General features: G+C 48.4%; 1 protein-coding gene across 1 annotated transcript in view; it reads left to right on the top strand.

Moving 5' to 3' along the window:
- SLC6A7 (solute carrier family 6 member 7) overlaps positions 1 to 15,285 on the top strand; it is a 32,291-nt gene that overhangs the window by 2,162 nt on the left and 14,844 nt on the right. The window contains exons 2-8 of the mRNA XM_048861662.2: positions 6,517 to 6,700; positions 8,301 to 8,432; positions 10,203 to 10,437; positions 11,923 to 12,061; positions 12,612 to 12,746; positions 13,733 to 13,836; positions 14,640 to 14,764. Of these exons, the coding sequence (XP_048717619.1) occupies positions 6,517 to 6,700; positions 8,301 to 8,432; positions 10,203 to 10,437; positions 11,923 to 12,061; positions 12,612 to 12,746; positions 13,733 to 13,836; positions 14,640 to 14,764 (1,054 nt within the window). The remainder of the gene's footprint in view (positions 1 to 6,516; positions 6,701 to 8,300; positions 8,433 to 10,202; positions 10,438 to 11,922; positions 12,062 to 12,611; positions 12,747 to 13,732; positions 13,837 to 14,639; positions 14,765 to 15,285) is intronic.

Raw genomic sequence — 15,285 nt, 5'->3', positions numbered from 1 at the left:
GAAGTGGGGGCTGGGGTTGCTCCTGCTAGAATAGCGCTCGGCATAGTGCCTGTCTGAGCGTATCACAAAACGTGTTACAAGTGTCGTGAACGCCTGCTCAACTTCTCCCTTCTCCCATTTGGGTGCTCATGCCGCCCGACTCTTCCTATTAGACTGGATTCCAGCTTGGTCTTGACCACATATTCTGTAGTTCTTAAAAGTCCAAGCAGCCTGATGGCTGAAACGAAAACGTGGGACATTTCAGGTATGATGAAAGAAGTTCCTAAGACACCGGGACATGGTATGAACAACCAGGACTGCCCTAGTAAAACCAAGACATACGGTCACTCTACCAGCCTTGGCTGCTTTGGCCCTGTCTCTCGCTGCTCTCGTGGAAGGCTTGCTTATTGTTCAATATATATAATTATTTTGTCAGTGATTTTGTCTCAAATAATGACAGTTCAATCTCCTGAAAATTAAATTCCCCTCTCTGTAAATGAATGAGGTATAAACACTCTCTTTCCATACCTCTCTCTCTCTATTTACACCTACTACCGTTACTGTTCCATCCCATAGGTGCCATTTACAGCCTTGTATGTAGGTTCTCACACTGTGCTCTGTTGACCACCAATGGTCTGCAGTTACCTAGCTAAGAACATAAGAATGGCCGTATTGGGTCAAACCAGTGGCCCATCTTGCCCAGGATCCTGTCTCTGACAGTGGCCAGTGCCAGATGCTTCAGAAGAGGGAATGAACAGAACAAGGCAGTTATCAAGTGATACATCTCTGGTTGTCCATTCCCAGCTTCTGGCAGTCAGAGGCTTCGGAACACCCAGAGCATGGGGTTGCATCCCTGACCATCTCAGCTAATAGCCCTTGATGGACTGATCCTCCATGAGCTAGTCATACGGTTCAGGCTCCTCTTTATTTCTAGCTGCCAATCCACATTAAAAGACAGTTAGACAGACATTCAGATGTTTCTTTCCTGTAGCTACCAAAGGGACATTGCAGGATTGGGAATGGGAGAGAAGGTGGGGATGTACTGTAGTGAATGGGAGGGGAGAGGTTTAGGAGATAATCTCACTATTGAAATGTAGGCCACACCATGAAAAGATTTGAGAACTCCTGCTCTCATCTGTAACTGAGCCTGGATTCATGGATTCCCAGACAAGAGGAACCACTATGATCTTCTAGTCTGACCTCCTGCAACAGGTTTCCCTGGAATAATCTGTGTAATATATATCTGTTTAGAGAGCTAAAGTAAAATCACCCCTTACCCATGATTCTTTGCCCATTGTAAGTCTCTGCCTAGTTCACTTTTTCTCTTATGCTGCCCAGCACAATGTAGGATGTTTTTCTACGTTTCCTCCCTCCCTCTGATGTTTCAGTGCAGGGTCCAGCTTATGCTGGGCTCTTCCCTCTCATTCACTTTCCCATAAATTACTGCTTTGGATGACAAAGTGACTGCCAGATCCATTAAAAGTTCATATAGGCAAGTTTTTCCTACCTTCTTCCAAAGTCTCCATATGAGCAATCACTGCGCCTGATAGAGATCAATTTTAAACTTTGATTCAGGGATACATTTAGTTCCTGAAATACCAGCTCAAGTAAAAATGTATGTCTCCAGGATTGTTTTCCCCATTATTCATGCTGTTTTGCTACAGAACATTTTGGGCCCTATCCTGGCAAAACTCTCATGGAACTTAATGGCAGGGGGATAACAGGATCAGGCCTTTTAACCGTTCCACAATCCCATGTGCTCATTGTCACCTAGAACCTTTGAACACTTGTTATTATCTCTTAAATCAAGTTTCCTCCAAGGAGCCCAGTACAATTGCTGAGAGGTTTTACACAGTGTTGGCTTTGGGGGGGGGTCACATCTCGGATAGTTCAAGAGCTTTTCCCTCTGATTTTGATCCACTTTCCATCCATGAGTTGGGAGTTTAAGGTCTTTTTCCGAAATGGATGGAAGTTCAGGTGTAACAGAAAACAAGACATCTCTCATGCTTGATGGATTTTATACCCGATTTCCCTTAACCAGTGCTTCCATAAAGGTCTGAGTTGGGTTTTGCTGGAGATGGGCCCAAAATTCACAACCAGAGCTGGGGGTTGGGATTTGGGGTGGGTCCCAGGAAGTTCAGAGGGGGCTGGGATGTGAGGTTCAGCCTTGTCCTGACCCCTCTCTTACGCTCAAGTCTTGTTTTAAAGACTTCCCGGGGGGCACTACGGGTCAGTGTCCATTCTGCTTGTATTTCACCGCCCACGTGCCAGGCTGCTGTGCTCCGTCCAGCACAAGAGCAGGTGGAGGCTGCACAAGGTGTGAGGAAAGCTAAGTCTGAGGTGTAGCCCTTTGCACAGAGCAGAAAGAAGTCTAGAGCCCCTCTGCGTGCCTTACTCACAGGTGCCAGGATAAGAGAGAGGCTGAGCCTGGGCAGAGAATGGGCATTTCTGAGGAGAAAGAGTCTTAATCGTCACCGCAGCATGTCCACAAGGTTCTTAGCTACAGGTGTCTTTGTTTGGGCGTGATTCAGTGCTCAAATATCAATGGGAGCCCCGCCACTGATTTCAGTGGCTTTGGGGCAAACCGTCCGGCTTCACTCCTTCTGTGAGGCTGGCGTCATTGGGCAGCAGTGCTCTCTGCGATGCAGGATCAGGTCCTGCTGCACTCCCCGGCCCCCTCAGCGCTCCTTACGGTGTATACTCACATATGCAACACCACGCCCCCGTGCTATGCACGGTTGGGCCCCACAGCTCATGAAAGTCCTTGTGTGAAGCGGGTCCAATGTTTGATGAACCCCAGCTTTCCCCAGACAGTGTAGATTTAGTGTCACTATTGAATTTCACTAACGGTGCCGAATACACGTGTTGCCAAAGACCCTCCAGCCGCTGTTACAAGTAGGTACAGTCTACCCCAGATGGAGCTTCACAGGATTATGAAGATTTGAACCCCTAGGTCCATTGGTCATCCTTGACCCGGTGGCAGGTTGTTCTGTCCCCTGACGCCAGCTCTGCCAGGTCTCTCCATTCTTAGGCATCGTTTTTCCTCATTGTTTTTTAATGTGCTTCTTATTTGCAATAATGTGAGGGAATCTCTTTCTCCCACTCCCTGGCATTTTGTGTATGACAGTAGAGAGTTCATCTCCACCCCAGGTTGCTCGCAGTCACTGCTCACTGGGGGGGCCAGCATTGCTTTGCTTTCCCCTGGCTTCCACTTCTGTGTGCAGTCACTGATTCTGGACTGGGCAAGTGTCAAACTTAGCTTGGTGGCAGCTGTCATATGGAATGCCTTTGGCGACTGTCTTGCAGAGGTGCTAGCGGATCACCTGCCTGCCACTGTGGTTTTTGGTGGGAGTGCCAAGCTCATTCGTGATGGAAAAGGGCAGCCTGAGGTGACTCGGTTGTTTTGCTGCCTTTTCTTGCTTAAAGGGCTTCCGTATCTTGTGCTGTTTATTTTTAAGTTATGTTTGATGATTGGTCTATGGATTTAACAGGGTCATACATTGCGGCACTCGTTCCCTTTCCTTCCCGTTTTAAGGTTCAGCCCTCTGCACCAGGTTGAGTCAAAAGCTTGTTAAAAACTTCCACAGCAGACAGATCCCTTGTCTGGTTACCAGTCCACACATCTGTGAACGTGCTCTCTGGGTGGTAAGGATGGGGTTGGGGGAGGGGGAGGTTGGTTCTCAGTGAGGAATCCAGCTCGACCCTCCTGGCTGACTTCGTTAGTGGTCAAATCTTTCATTAAGGAGGCTACAGAATAATTTGCTGGTGTTACGGCAAACCCAGGTGCTTCTGTGAGTGAAAGTCACCACTGCTTATGTGTATTGGGGCAATTAGTCTGTGACCATACCTCAGGGAAGTCTCTGAACTGGAGAGCCAAATGAAACTGCTTCAGAAAGGCTTCCTTGATGTGGTCAGTGCTGCGTTCAAGCCACTCATCTGATGTACTAACAGGGCTGCATGATATTCTGAGTTTGAATTTTTGGAGGTTTTCATTTAGCCCTTGTATTGTTATAGGGGCATCCAGCAGGGACTGGTAGGTTTTTAATGGTGTCTTCAATGATCATTGCATTTTTTTATTTTTTTTTTTAGTGATACTATTTTGGTCTCAGTCTAGATTCTTCAGGCTGGATTTTTTGTTGAGACTTTAGAAGAATTCTGTCCAAACTGCTGGACGCTGCTGCTATGTATTAGGTTGATATTCTTTCCAAGCTTGCCAGAATGTGGGTGTGTGTATTTGCACATGGGTACGCAGGCGTGTGGATGTGTGTGCATGATGTGTGCCCATGTGTAAGTATGTCTATGTGTGCATGCATGGATGTAAATGTTAGGCAGGCATGAGGCATATAGGTGTGTAACCATCTGGGCAAACCCCCACGTCCCAGGCAGGTCTGTGTTTAATGATCAGATTGGCTAAACATCACACATGCGTTCTCCATTCGAACAACTCCTCGTCTCCATGGAAACTGAGCAGCAGGAATTTTGCAGCCCTAGCTCAGCCGCAAGAGAGGGAGAGAAGTGGAAGAGGGGGCCGGAGGACAGGCAGGGGAGGCTTCACCAGCATTTCACCTGCTGGGACGGCAGCTGTCTGAGTGCTGGGCGGGTTTGGCAAGGCGGGTCAGCGGCACGGTCAGCACTGGGCTTTCCAGTCACGTTTTAGTTGCTGGTCTGTTTTTTTTTCTGGGGTGCAGACCAAAAGGGACTCTACAGCTGCAGCTGGGTCTTCTGCCATCTCCATCCCTGTGCAGAAAACATGGAACTACAGACCAGGTGCCCCCTGCAGATTCCCCGCCGTGTGACAGCTGTTCATACAGATGTTTCCCAAACCCTTATAGGGTCTTTCTTGTAAGAGCCTAGTACAAATGCTAGAACTAGGAGGACGTCATCCCATTGACCCGTGTGTATTCTATTGGCCAGTGAGTTTGTTGTGGTCCCATGACACCTGTCGCCTTACTTGCCTCCACTGTCTCGTTGCCATCACAGCACTGGTCAGAGCATGATACACGGCGGCAGCTTGGGGGCTTAGAATATTCAGCATGCAGCTAAGCAGTGGCTGAGAGGCCCTCATTCTGTCACTGGGCTTTGGCCCTGTGACATTTGGTCTGTGATGCCTGTGGGTGGCAGAGAGCCCTTGCCTGGGGACATACCAGTACAGGGATCTCATCGGGCAATGGTGTGTCAGGGAGGTTCGGTCATTTGGGTGCATGACTTCAGATAAAGTAAGGACCAGCCTTAATCTTCTAGCCCAGTGGTTTTCAACCTGTGGTCCACAGACCCCCTGGGGGCTGCAGACTTTGTCTAAGATGCCGAAGGGGTCCGCACCTCCATTCGAATTTTTTTAAAGGTCTGCCGATGAGAAAAGGTTGAAAACCCTGATCTAGCCAATCCCCCAAGTAAGGCTCTGCCGTCTTTTTGGCTACGGAAAGCGTGTCTTACCAGGAAGGGTTGGATATCTCATTGCAAAGCCAAATATCCAATCATACTTTCAGATCAAAGAGCGTGAGCAAAACTAGCTGTGTTTTAAGATTTGCCCCACAATCCTGCTGAGCTGTGGCCCAGCTTTGAGATCCTGGGGGAAAGGAAAGGGTTAATATCCTGCCACGTGATAGCAGCATGCACTCTGCGGATCAGGGGTCAGATTCTGTGAGCCTGGAAGGGATCTTAGGCACCAGGCACATGGTTATCACTGAAGCACTGTACTTCAAGCCAACATAGGGTGACCAGACAGCAAGTGTGAAAAATCGGGACGGGGGTGGGAGGGCAATAGGAGCCTATATAAGAAAAAGACCCAAAAACCGGGACTGTCCCTATAAAATCAGGACATCTGGTCACCGTAAGCCAAAAGCGTGGGAAATAAATACAGCATTTTTAGCATGGAGTGTCCCACGTAGCAAGGGGATATAAGCAGGGTCAACCACAGTTCTCACCAGCACAGGCTCAGTGGGTATGTGACAGTCTGTGGCAATGTAGAGACCATTCTTCTCATTCTGTCCTCCTAAATGTTCTGGCCTGTGCTATAGGAGGTCAGACTAGATGTTCATCATTGTCTCTTCTGGCTTTACCACCTCTGAATTTTCTGGTTGGGAAAAGCAGGCAGGATAGTGCTTGGGAGATGGTTCTGGCCACCCAAGGAGAGTCCCCATGGCACTCCTTAGCTCAGCCAGGAGTGGGAAGAAACGTGGAAGGGATAGTATTCCACTGAACGACGGCCAAGGGTCTCCTGGAGTCACTTGTGTCAGCCTGCCCTCTGGGAACTGACCATAAGGGGACTCTTAGGGGACCCTTCCTTGGGGTTAAAGTCTTGGTGAATCAGCCACATGAATTCTAACCTTGTTTCTCATACCTCTTCCCTTTCCACCTTCTCCCTTTCTACAACAAACCCTTTCTGCCTTTCTGTCATTCTTCCCTCGTTTCATCCTCTCTCCTGTCTCGGCCTGCACTCTCCTCTCCTCTCGTTTATTCATTCTCTCTTTCTCCTTCTCTGGCCTACTTCTCTCCGACTCCCTTACCCTCCTCCCCCTTCTTCTCTTTCTCGGTCAGCCCATAATTCCAGACCTGCTGATGAGCCCCAGCGACCAAGGAGATGGGGACCTGGAGATGGAGTACCCAGCAGAGAGAGGGAACTGGACCGGGAAGCTGGATTTCCTTCTCTCCTGTATTGGCTACTGTGTGGGGTTGGGGAATGTGTGGCGGTTTCCATACAGAGCTTACACCAATGGGGGAGGTACATGCTCGATCATCCCCTCTTTAATGGGTTCAGTTGCACCACTTCCATCCCCTCATGTTGGACTAAAGCCTCACTTATGTCCCTTTCTCCCCTTCCCTCTCAGGGTTGGGAATCTGCAGTTACTTGGAAATTCTTGGCTTTCAGATGATTTCCCTGCAACTGCCTGGTCTCTCTTCAGACTGGTCAGGAGGAACAGCCTAGGATTTATCTCAGTGGACCAGTCCACTTCTGTGAGGCTTGGTATCTCAGTACAGGAGTGGCTTACCATGGACTAAGGATGATTTCATCTGATGATGCCCTAGAAGGATATACAGTGCATGCTTGGGAACCCCCACTTTGTGTGTGACAATACAGCACCCCACGGGGCCTGCTATTCAAAGACCTTAAAATGGGAATGTGGATTGGGCTTTGATAGTCTTAAACGCTATGAGTCCCTCCTGGTCTTTGGCACCACCTCTAAAGCCACCTCACATTGCTGTTGGTCCAATCCAGACCTCTGTAGATCCTGGCAAACATTTCCCACGGGTATTCATCTCACTTATGGAACAAATTTGCAGCATCTAGGCATGCCCTTTGTGCAATCGCTCCCTGCAAATGTCTCAGTGAACAGGCTACCCCAGCCTGAATATGGGTGAAACCTCAAACATCATGCACTCTTCACAATGCAATAACTAACCAACAGTGCTAATTGCCAACTTGACTCCTGAAATTCAGGGTTTTGTCTGGTCACATGCGTCATCCATTCCAGGATCTGATCCATCATGATATGGCCATCCCGCACATCATCACAAATCTTCACAGTAGGGTATTTGCAAACAGCCCGCAGATGAAGAATTATTCCAGAGAGATACTTGCTAGTCATTTGGAATAGTAAATAAACTGGAGAATTTGACAGCCTGTTTGCAGAGAGTTCAAGGACAGGAAATAAACCATTCCTGATGCATTATTTGCCCAGCTCTCATTGCCCCAGATTCCAAAAGCTAAGCAGAGTCAGAGCTGGTCCTGGAACACCTCTAATAAATTTCCCGGACGCTGCAGTAAATGGTTATGATTTGGCAGGCAGCATCCTGCTGAGTCAGTGTCCAGCTAGCACGATAATATGACACCAAGGGGTGCCTTGCTGTTGGAGATGCCATCTTTGCAGAAGAGATTTAAAATGAAGGCCGTGACTTACTTACTTACTTGCTTACTATAACTTTCCCAGAACTTTTCACACTCGTGGGGTGCTAACCCTGGGGTCCTGACCATACTCTAGCAGATAATAATGATATTCTCCCTGCTGAAATTCCCCCAGTCGTTGACTCCTTGACCTAAGAACTGATGCTTAGTCTCGCTGGAACAGCATTTTGCTGCAGAGAGGACTGTGTTGCAGTGGTGGGGGGAGGGATCCCTACATATACAGGGCCAAATCTTGAGAGGCCCTAGGCAATCCCAACCCTCATTGACTCTTTAATGTGAGTGGTGGGTACTCATCACCTTCCAGGCTTTGGCTCTGTGCACTTTGAGATGTTTCAGGAGCTTTATAAAACTGTATTGATCTCCTGTCCCAGCACCAGCGCTCCAGGCTCACCCTCCCTGCCTTTTTTGTCCCCTACAGGAGCTTTCCTTGTTCCTTACTTCATCATGCTGGCAATATGTGGTATCCCCATCTTCTTCATGGAACTCTCACTAGGCCAGTTCTCCAGCCTGGGGCCACTTGCAGTCTGGAAGATAAGCCCACTATTTAAAGGTGTGTGACGAACCCCAACCCTGCTCTCTTTTCTCTCCTTCTTCCTGACCTCATAACAGAGGGCTGATGGTGAGACATGTTAGCATCGCCATCCTTTGATCTTTAAGGCAATTGTGAGAACTACAAGCTAATTAGGGGGAGCTCGTCAGGCTTTTAGGTTGACTAGCTGGCATCTATCCATCCAGGTCCTCCAGGGCTCTGGACCCACGTTACTTCCAGAAAGAAATGTGACTCAGTGTCAATTTCATAAATTTTATTACAACTATTGAACAAAAATAAATATCGACATCACCACAGCTAAGCTGTTGTTACAAATATTAAACTAACCTAAGAATAAAGCAATGCAGCCATCAAATCAAGGTAAAAGCAACACATTAGTTTCAATATTGGATTGTAATTAAATCATCATTTAGTTAAATCATCTGATGAATGCAACAAGTAATCAACCCTTTTAAATTCTAAGACAGCATCTAAGGAGCTGACTGTCCACTTCATTATAAAGCCGAGCTAATGAGCTTCATCAAAGTCAATCGAATCTATAACTTGGAGCTCTTTAAATATTTTGACACTGAAACCAAGTTATTATCTAATGACTGAACCTCAACCTCAGTGCCAGATCCTTCCTTCAATTTCAATTCTTGCATGGCCATGCAACTTGCTCCAGTCAGGTTCGAGTTAGATCATGCTTAGCTAGTGTCAATTTGGAGAAAAGTCCTGCTTAAGCCAGCAATTTAAAAAATTTTTGCCTACCACAGAGGCTGTTTGCCTACCACAGAGGCTGTACGTCTGTGACAGCCACCCTCCACTCCTTCAAATATCAAACGTAGAGAACATACGATTACTTTTGAGAAGGCTGACATGGCCTTGGCTGGGTGAAAAGAACTTGCGATGACATTATTTCACCACTTTATGGAAAGTTTGACCCCAAATCCTATAAAAATAATGGCTTGAAAAGACTCTAGGCAACAACCAGCCACTCAATGTCCATCCATCAGCAAAAGTAAAAATAAACGTGAACATCTTATGATCAGATGCCATCATTCTTCATGCAAATAAGACAATCTGGGTATACAGGGGCTGGGCCATAAGGCAAACACTGCTCTGAAAGTTTCATCTTGAAAGAGAAAAGTTACTTAAAAACTGCTCAAGATGAAACTCATTTAAGATATAAAAATAATTAAAGTTTATATAAGGTCTGTATGCGCATATACGCTACTTCTCTCACCCAGTGCAAACCCCCAATCCACTGCTAAGCTTTGGAAAGGGAGTTCTGACAAGGGAAAAGAAGTCTCTCTGGCTGACACTTGTCTACAGGAATCTAGAATAGTTCTCTCCACCGGAAGGCAGCTTCCCCCTTGCATAGATCTATCACATTTCTGCACCAGTGCCTGTGACTTTCAAAGCGATCTCAGGAGGAAAGGCTCAGATGTGGCTGGAGCAGAGTTCTTGGCTCTGGGCCTGAGCCAGGAAAAGCCAGGAAAGCAATGAGCCTGTTAGCAGATCGTTGATGTTCTCATGCAACATCCCCCTCGCTATGGTGGGTTATTGTTCCTTCCTGCACAATAACCTAGCAGCTCTGCTTTGATCTAGCTCATGGCTGTGGTTTAAGGTTCATTTTAGATTCCTAACAGCTGGTCTGCTTGTACCAAGGACTGGGCCCCTAGGATGCCTCTGGTAGTATCGCAGTAGCTAAGCAGCACCTGGGAGAGATGACTGGGTGGTGTCTCTTTGCCGTCACACTGAGCTGTGTTTACATCTCCCCTCCCTTAGGTGTTGGGATGGGCACGATCCTGATTGTCTCTCTGGTGGCCATTTACTATAACATGATCATTGCTTACGTGCTCTTCTACCTCTTCGCATCCCTGACAAGCAACTTGCCCTGGGAGCACTGCGGCAACTGGTGGAACACCGACCTCTGCTTGGATCACCAGGTCGTCAAGGCAGGGAATGCTGCCATCCCATTCAACATCACTAACACCGTCAGCCCGAGCGAGGAGTACTGGAAGTAAGGAGGCTAGCCAGAGACCGTGGCAGAGCAGGGTGGGGGTTGGAGTGAGTGAGACTGGTGTAGGAACCATGGCGATGGGTCTACAACACACACGCTATGGCTTGATGGGCACCCACCTTCTCCAAGTGCACGATGAGGCGTGCGGCTGTTGTCATCAGCACTATCCAGCGTGTCGGCACAACCTGGACTGCGTTGCTGCAATGAGACAGTGGTCGTATATGTTATATGCCAGCTTAGCACCTGGGATCATGGTGCCTTCTCATGGCTGGCTTCACTATCTAACAGTTTGCCATTTACTCACAGATACAGGAAGCTGTAGTTTAGGTGGAAGGGGCATGTGGTTATGGGCAAAAGGGGCCTGGGTTTGGTCCTGTCTGTGTGTAATCGGCCTTGGTTCCATGTGTATTTTTGATTCAGTGGAACCTGTTAGCCACCAAATGCCTGGGTATGTTGCTGGCTGTTCTGACAGGCGGCTGCATGGTCAGACGAGATTAACCACTTGCAGGGACCGAAGTTTCACTAGCCATTACATAGGATGGGTGACCCTGGTTAGTGGATGACCATTAGCGACGGTTCTACTGTCTATTTTAAACGCAGTCATTCTCTTTGTGTGTGTGTGTCTCTCTCTCTCTCTTCTTTGACTCTTTAAGGCTGACATTTGAATAGCTTTTGTGGCTGTACAAAACCCCTGGATGTCATTTTACAATGTGCCCGTTCCACCCTGCCAGGCACAGAGCACTTGGTAGCTAGTGAGGGTCCAAACACTTGGGTGACCATGCCATAGAAAATTCATGCCACCCTAAGTGCCCATTCTGGCAGGGGGCAGGTGTGGGAGAGACGTTTTCAGTTGCGAGGTCAAGAACTTCTGCACTCTCTGGCCCTGTTGGAGTCTCCCATGGTACGGAATGATCATGTGACCCAGCAGAAGGGTTAATTTACACGAACTTGTGAAAATGGAACATGTAGCCTATGTAGGCATAGATCCATCAATGGCTATTAGCCAGGATGGGCAGGGATGGCGTCCCTAGCCTCTGTTTGCCAGAAGCTGGGAATGGACGATGGGATGAGATCACTTGATGATTCCCTGTTCTATTCATTCCCTCTAGGGCACCTGACATTGGCCACTGTCAGAAGACAAGATACTGGGCCAGATGGACTGACTCAGTATGGCCGTTCTTATGTTCAAAATAGTTCATTTGTGTTGATTGAGACAATTAAGCTAAAAACCAGCCTTTCCCTGGGGACCTCTCAGTTCATTAACGTGTGGTCAGGAATTAACTCCCCCCGCCAAGGAATCAAACCCTTGGCTCTCCTTGCGCAAAGGGATTTTCAGTATCATTTTTATTGTCAGAGTCAAAGCTAGATCCAGGTTCTAAGGTGCTGCAGCGTAAAGTACGGGCTCTCAGACAGGAGCTCTGGTCCCTGGCACATTGCTGAAGGGAGGATGCTACCTGTTTATTAATGGCTCTCCTTTTGCCCTAGTCGTTATGTTCTGCATATCCAAGGGAGCTCTGGGATCGGGGACCCTGGGCGAATCCGCTGGAATCTATGCCTGTGTCTCCTGCTCTCCTGGGTCATCGTGTACCTCTGTATCCTCAAGGGAGTCAAATCCTCCGGCAAGGTAAGACCAGGAGTCATTCTCCTCCTGCAGCCCCCTGTCTTTTGCTTCACGAGAATGAACCGAGCGAGGTTAAGTGGTCATTTTCCGTGATCTACAGTATTTGTGTGTGTGTGGCTGTGTATATATATCTTGGAAATATCAATTAGAATAACTAGCTCTCTTGCTAAATACAATGGCTATCAATAGGCACAATTTGGAGAGGGTGGTAGTTTGCAGATCATCAAATGCCTGCCCACTATTCAGGGCTAGAATGTAGTTAATGACACAACTCTGCTTCCGATGGAATTAGCATGGCCGTGTGCCTCAGTAAATTGCATGGATACACCACAGTGACCCATCCAACATTGTGTTGCCCACATCATAAACCCACACAGCAGTGAGGTGCAAGATAAAGCAGACTTTTAGTTGAACAGAGATGCTCCCCAAAGGGCACGCCTCTTCTGCAAGTGACTCCGGAACTGTCCAGTGGGCAAAGATCCCCTGTGTGTCAGTGCGGTTAAGGGAAGGTCTTGCTGAAGCTTCAACTCAGATCCATCTGCTCTTCCCGCAGGTTGTGTATATCACTGCCACATTCCCTTACTTCATCCTGATCATGCTGCTCATTCGTGGTGTGACACTGGAGGGGGCCTGGATAGGAATCAAGTTCTACCTCACACCCCAGTTTGATCACCTGCTGTCTTCCAAGGTGAGAAGGGGACAGGGCACTTTTAACATACTGTGGGGTTCAGTTACCTGGATCAGGCTGGGATCCAGTCTTTTGGCCGCTGCTTTCAAGTGATGATGACAAGCAAAGCAGAGCTGTGAAACAGGGAAATCCCCAAATCTGACATGTGTGTAAAAGAAAAGCTTCCATTGTATAAGGACGTTTAATGCCACGGCAGGTCAATCTGGTTATTCGTGGCTCTAATTAACACTCTTACCAGCTGACTGGCATGCAAACAAGATGCAAAATCATTTCCTGCCTTTGAAAGTAGAAAAGAAAACCTAGGAAATCATTTCCAGCCTGATCCCTGCAACCAGGATCTCACTGCACAGCATAAAGTACGGCAAACACATCAGCAGCATGAATAGCAGCTGTTAGGAAGCCCAGGACAGCCTGCACTTTAAGAGAAGCCCAAGCATGCCCGAACAAAAAGGCCAAATGCAGTTCTTCTCCACCATTGGCTTTTGGGTTGGAGGCCAGTGCAGAAACCCCTGGACTGATTACCTTCTCCCTCCCTTAGGGTGATGGCCCATTGGTGGAGCAGCCTAGGGTAATCAATAAGCAACTAGACTGAATTCCCTCCTCCATGTGGGTACTTCCAAATCTGATGGGGTCTCCATTTCAGAGCAGGTGGAGAAGTCCAAGCATGGACTCCAAACACCTGCCCAAGGTGGTTGCACCAGGTCAGGGCTGGAGTCCACTGGAGCATTTGGTAGTTCTCTGTGAAGGAAGCCCAGAAGCGAAGGACCATGGGAACTGCCCTCACTTGACTCTAAGAGACCCGTGTTGGATGGAATCAGTGTTGGCGATGCAGACAAAGAGTGGAGATATGCTCGGTAAAAGGAGTCAGCATGTCCGTCTGGAGCAGAGGGAATCCCTCCCGGAAAGCACTCTCTTCTTGAGAGTGGAGCTGAGATTTGCACTCCTTTCGGTGCAGTGAGCTCTTCTTCCTTGTTTCCCCCTCCCAGGTGTGGATAGAGGCAGCTCTGCAGATCTTCTACTCCCTTGGGGTGGGCTTCGGGGGACTGCTCACTTTTGCGTCTTATAACACCTTCCACCAGAATATTTACAGGTAGGTTTCCAGTCCTTACACAGGAAATGGAGGTGAGCCTCGGGGTGACACTCACAGTGGGGTTCAAACTGACCTGGGTCCTTAGAGTTATTACAACCTCTCTTCCCGGAATGGAAGCTGCATATCATGGGGCACCAACGGGTAAGCACCAACTGTCTCTTTAAAGGGAACAGATGGGTCAGGATAAGGTGGATAAGAAGAAGGAAGCAGGCAAGAAACAAGCAGAAAGATAGGGATGCATGGAGCCCAGTGGCAACCTGTAAGGAGAGACACCTGCATCCTCATCTGCATGCAGGAGGGGCCCTTCTCTTGGCACGAGCTAGGTACTGAGTGCCGCTTTCCCTAGCCTGGTTCCGGCCCCCAGCAGATGCTGAGGAACGGGTTGCCTTGTCCAGTGCTGAGAGGGGTGTTTCACAGCCAAGCTGAGCTGAGAACCAGCTGAATTTGCTGCCCCCCACCATTGATTTTCCCTGATATTCGTAATAAAAACCCAAAACAGGTGGGGAAGTTGCCCAGTGTCACCTCCGCACTTTTAGTTTCTCTGTAAGTCCAGCTCCCCACAGGCTCCTGAATGCGGATGTTGGCAAAGAGAAAAGAGCCTGTCCCCTCTCTAACTGGGGAACCCATCTCAGCTCGGCGCAGAAAGCCAGCTTGTGCCCCCAAAGTGGGTCTTTTCTTGGTGCCCCTCCCCAGTCAGCCGCTGCCTCCTCTCTCTCCTCTGGAAACCATGCGAGCTCTCAGCAGTGTAGTCTCTTTAGGCTCTGATGGGGACACGTTCAGATCAGCTGCTGTCTGTTCTGCAGGGATACATTTATAGTCACCCTAGGCAATGCCATCACCAGCATCCTGGCCGGGTTTGCCATCTTTTCCGTCTTGGGCTACATGTCGCAGGAGCTGGGCATCCCGGTTAACCAAGTGGCAAAAGCAGGTCAGACCAAAAAATAATAATTCCTTCCCTCTTTTCTTGGTGTGTGTGTGTGTGTGTGTGTGTGTGTGTGAATACATGCGTGTGTGGGGATATATGTAGGTTGGGGTGTGTATGCAGAAGGGACGGGCTTATAAGTGCTTTATAAGACTCAGGTGTGATAGTTTAAAACAATAATAACCATGAGACTTTGCATGGATAAAGAGCCATTCACTGGAGCAGTTCAAAGCACATTATGAAGGTGGGTGGTATTATCCTCCATTGGTGGGTGGTATTATCCTCCATTGGTGGGTGGGAAAAATCCTCCATTGGTGGGTGGGAAAAATCCTCCATTGGTGGGTGGTATTATCCTCCATTGGTGGGTCGTTTTTCTTTCTCCAGCTCCCAGCGCAGACAGAACTCCCCAGAGCAGCTCCTCTGGTGCAGTCGTCAGGCCCTTATCCTTTCCCGTGTGCAGGGAGCCATTGCTCCTTCCCTTGCAGTGAGTCCAGGCTGCTGCCCAAGTGTCAGCTGGTCTGGTAGGA

Source organism: Caretta caretta, chromosome 8 (assembly GCF_965140235.1).
Source record: "Caretta caretta isolate rCarCar2 chromosome 8, rCarCar1.hap1, whole genome shotgun sequence".
In the NCBI taxonomy this organism is placed as follows: domain Eukaryota; kingdom Metazoa; phylum Chordata; order Testudines; family Cheloniidae; genus Caretta; species Caretta caretta.
The sequence above is the reverse complement of the archived record's forward strand: the minus strand, read 5'-3'. Positions and strand labels throughout refer to the sequence as shown.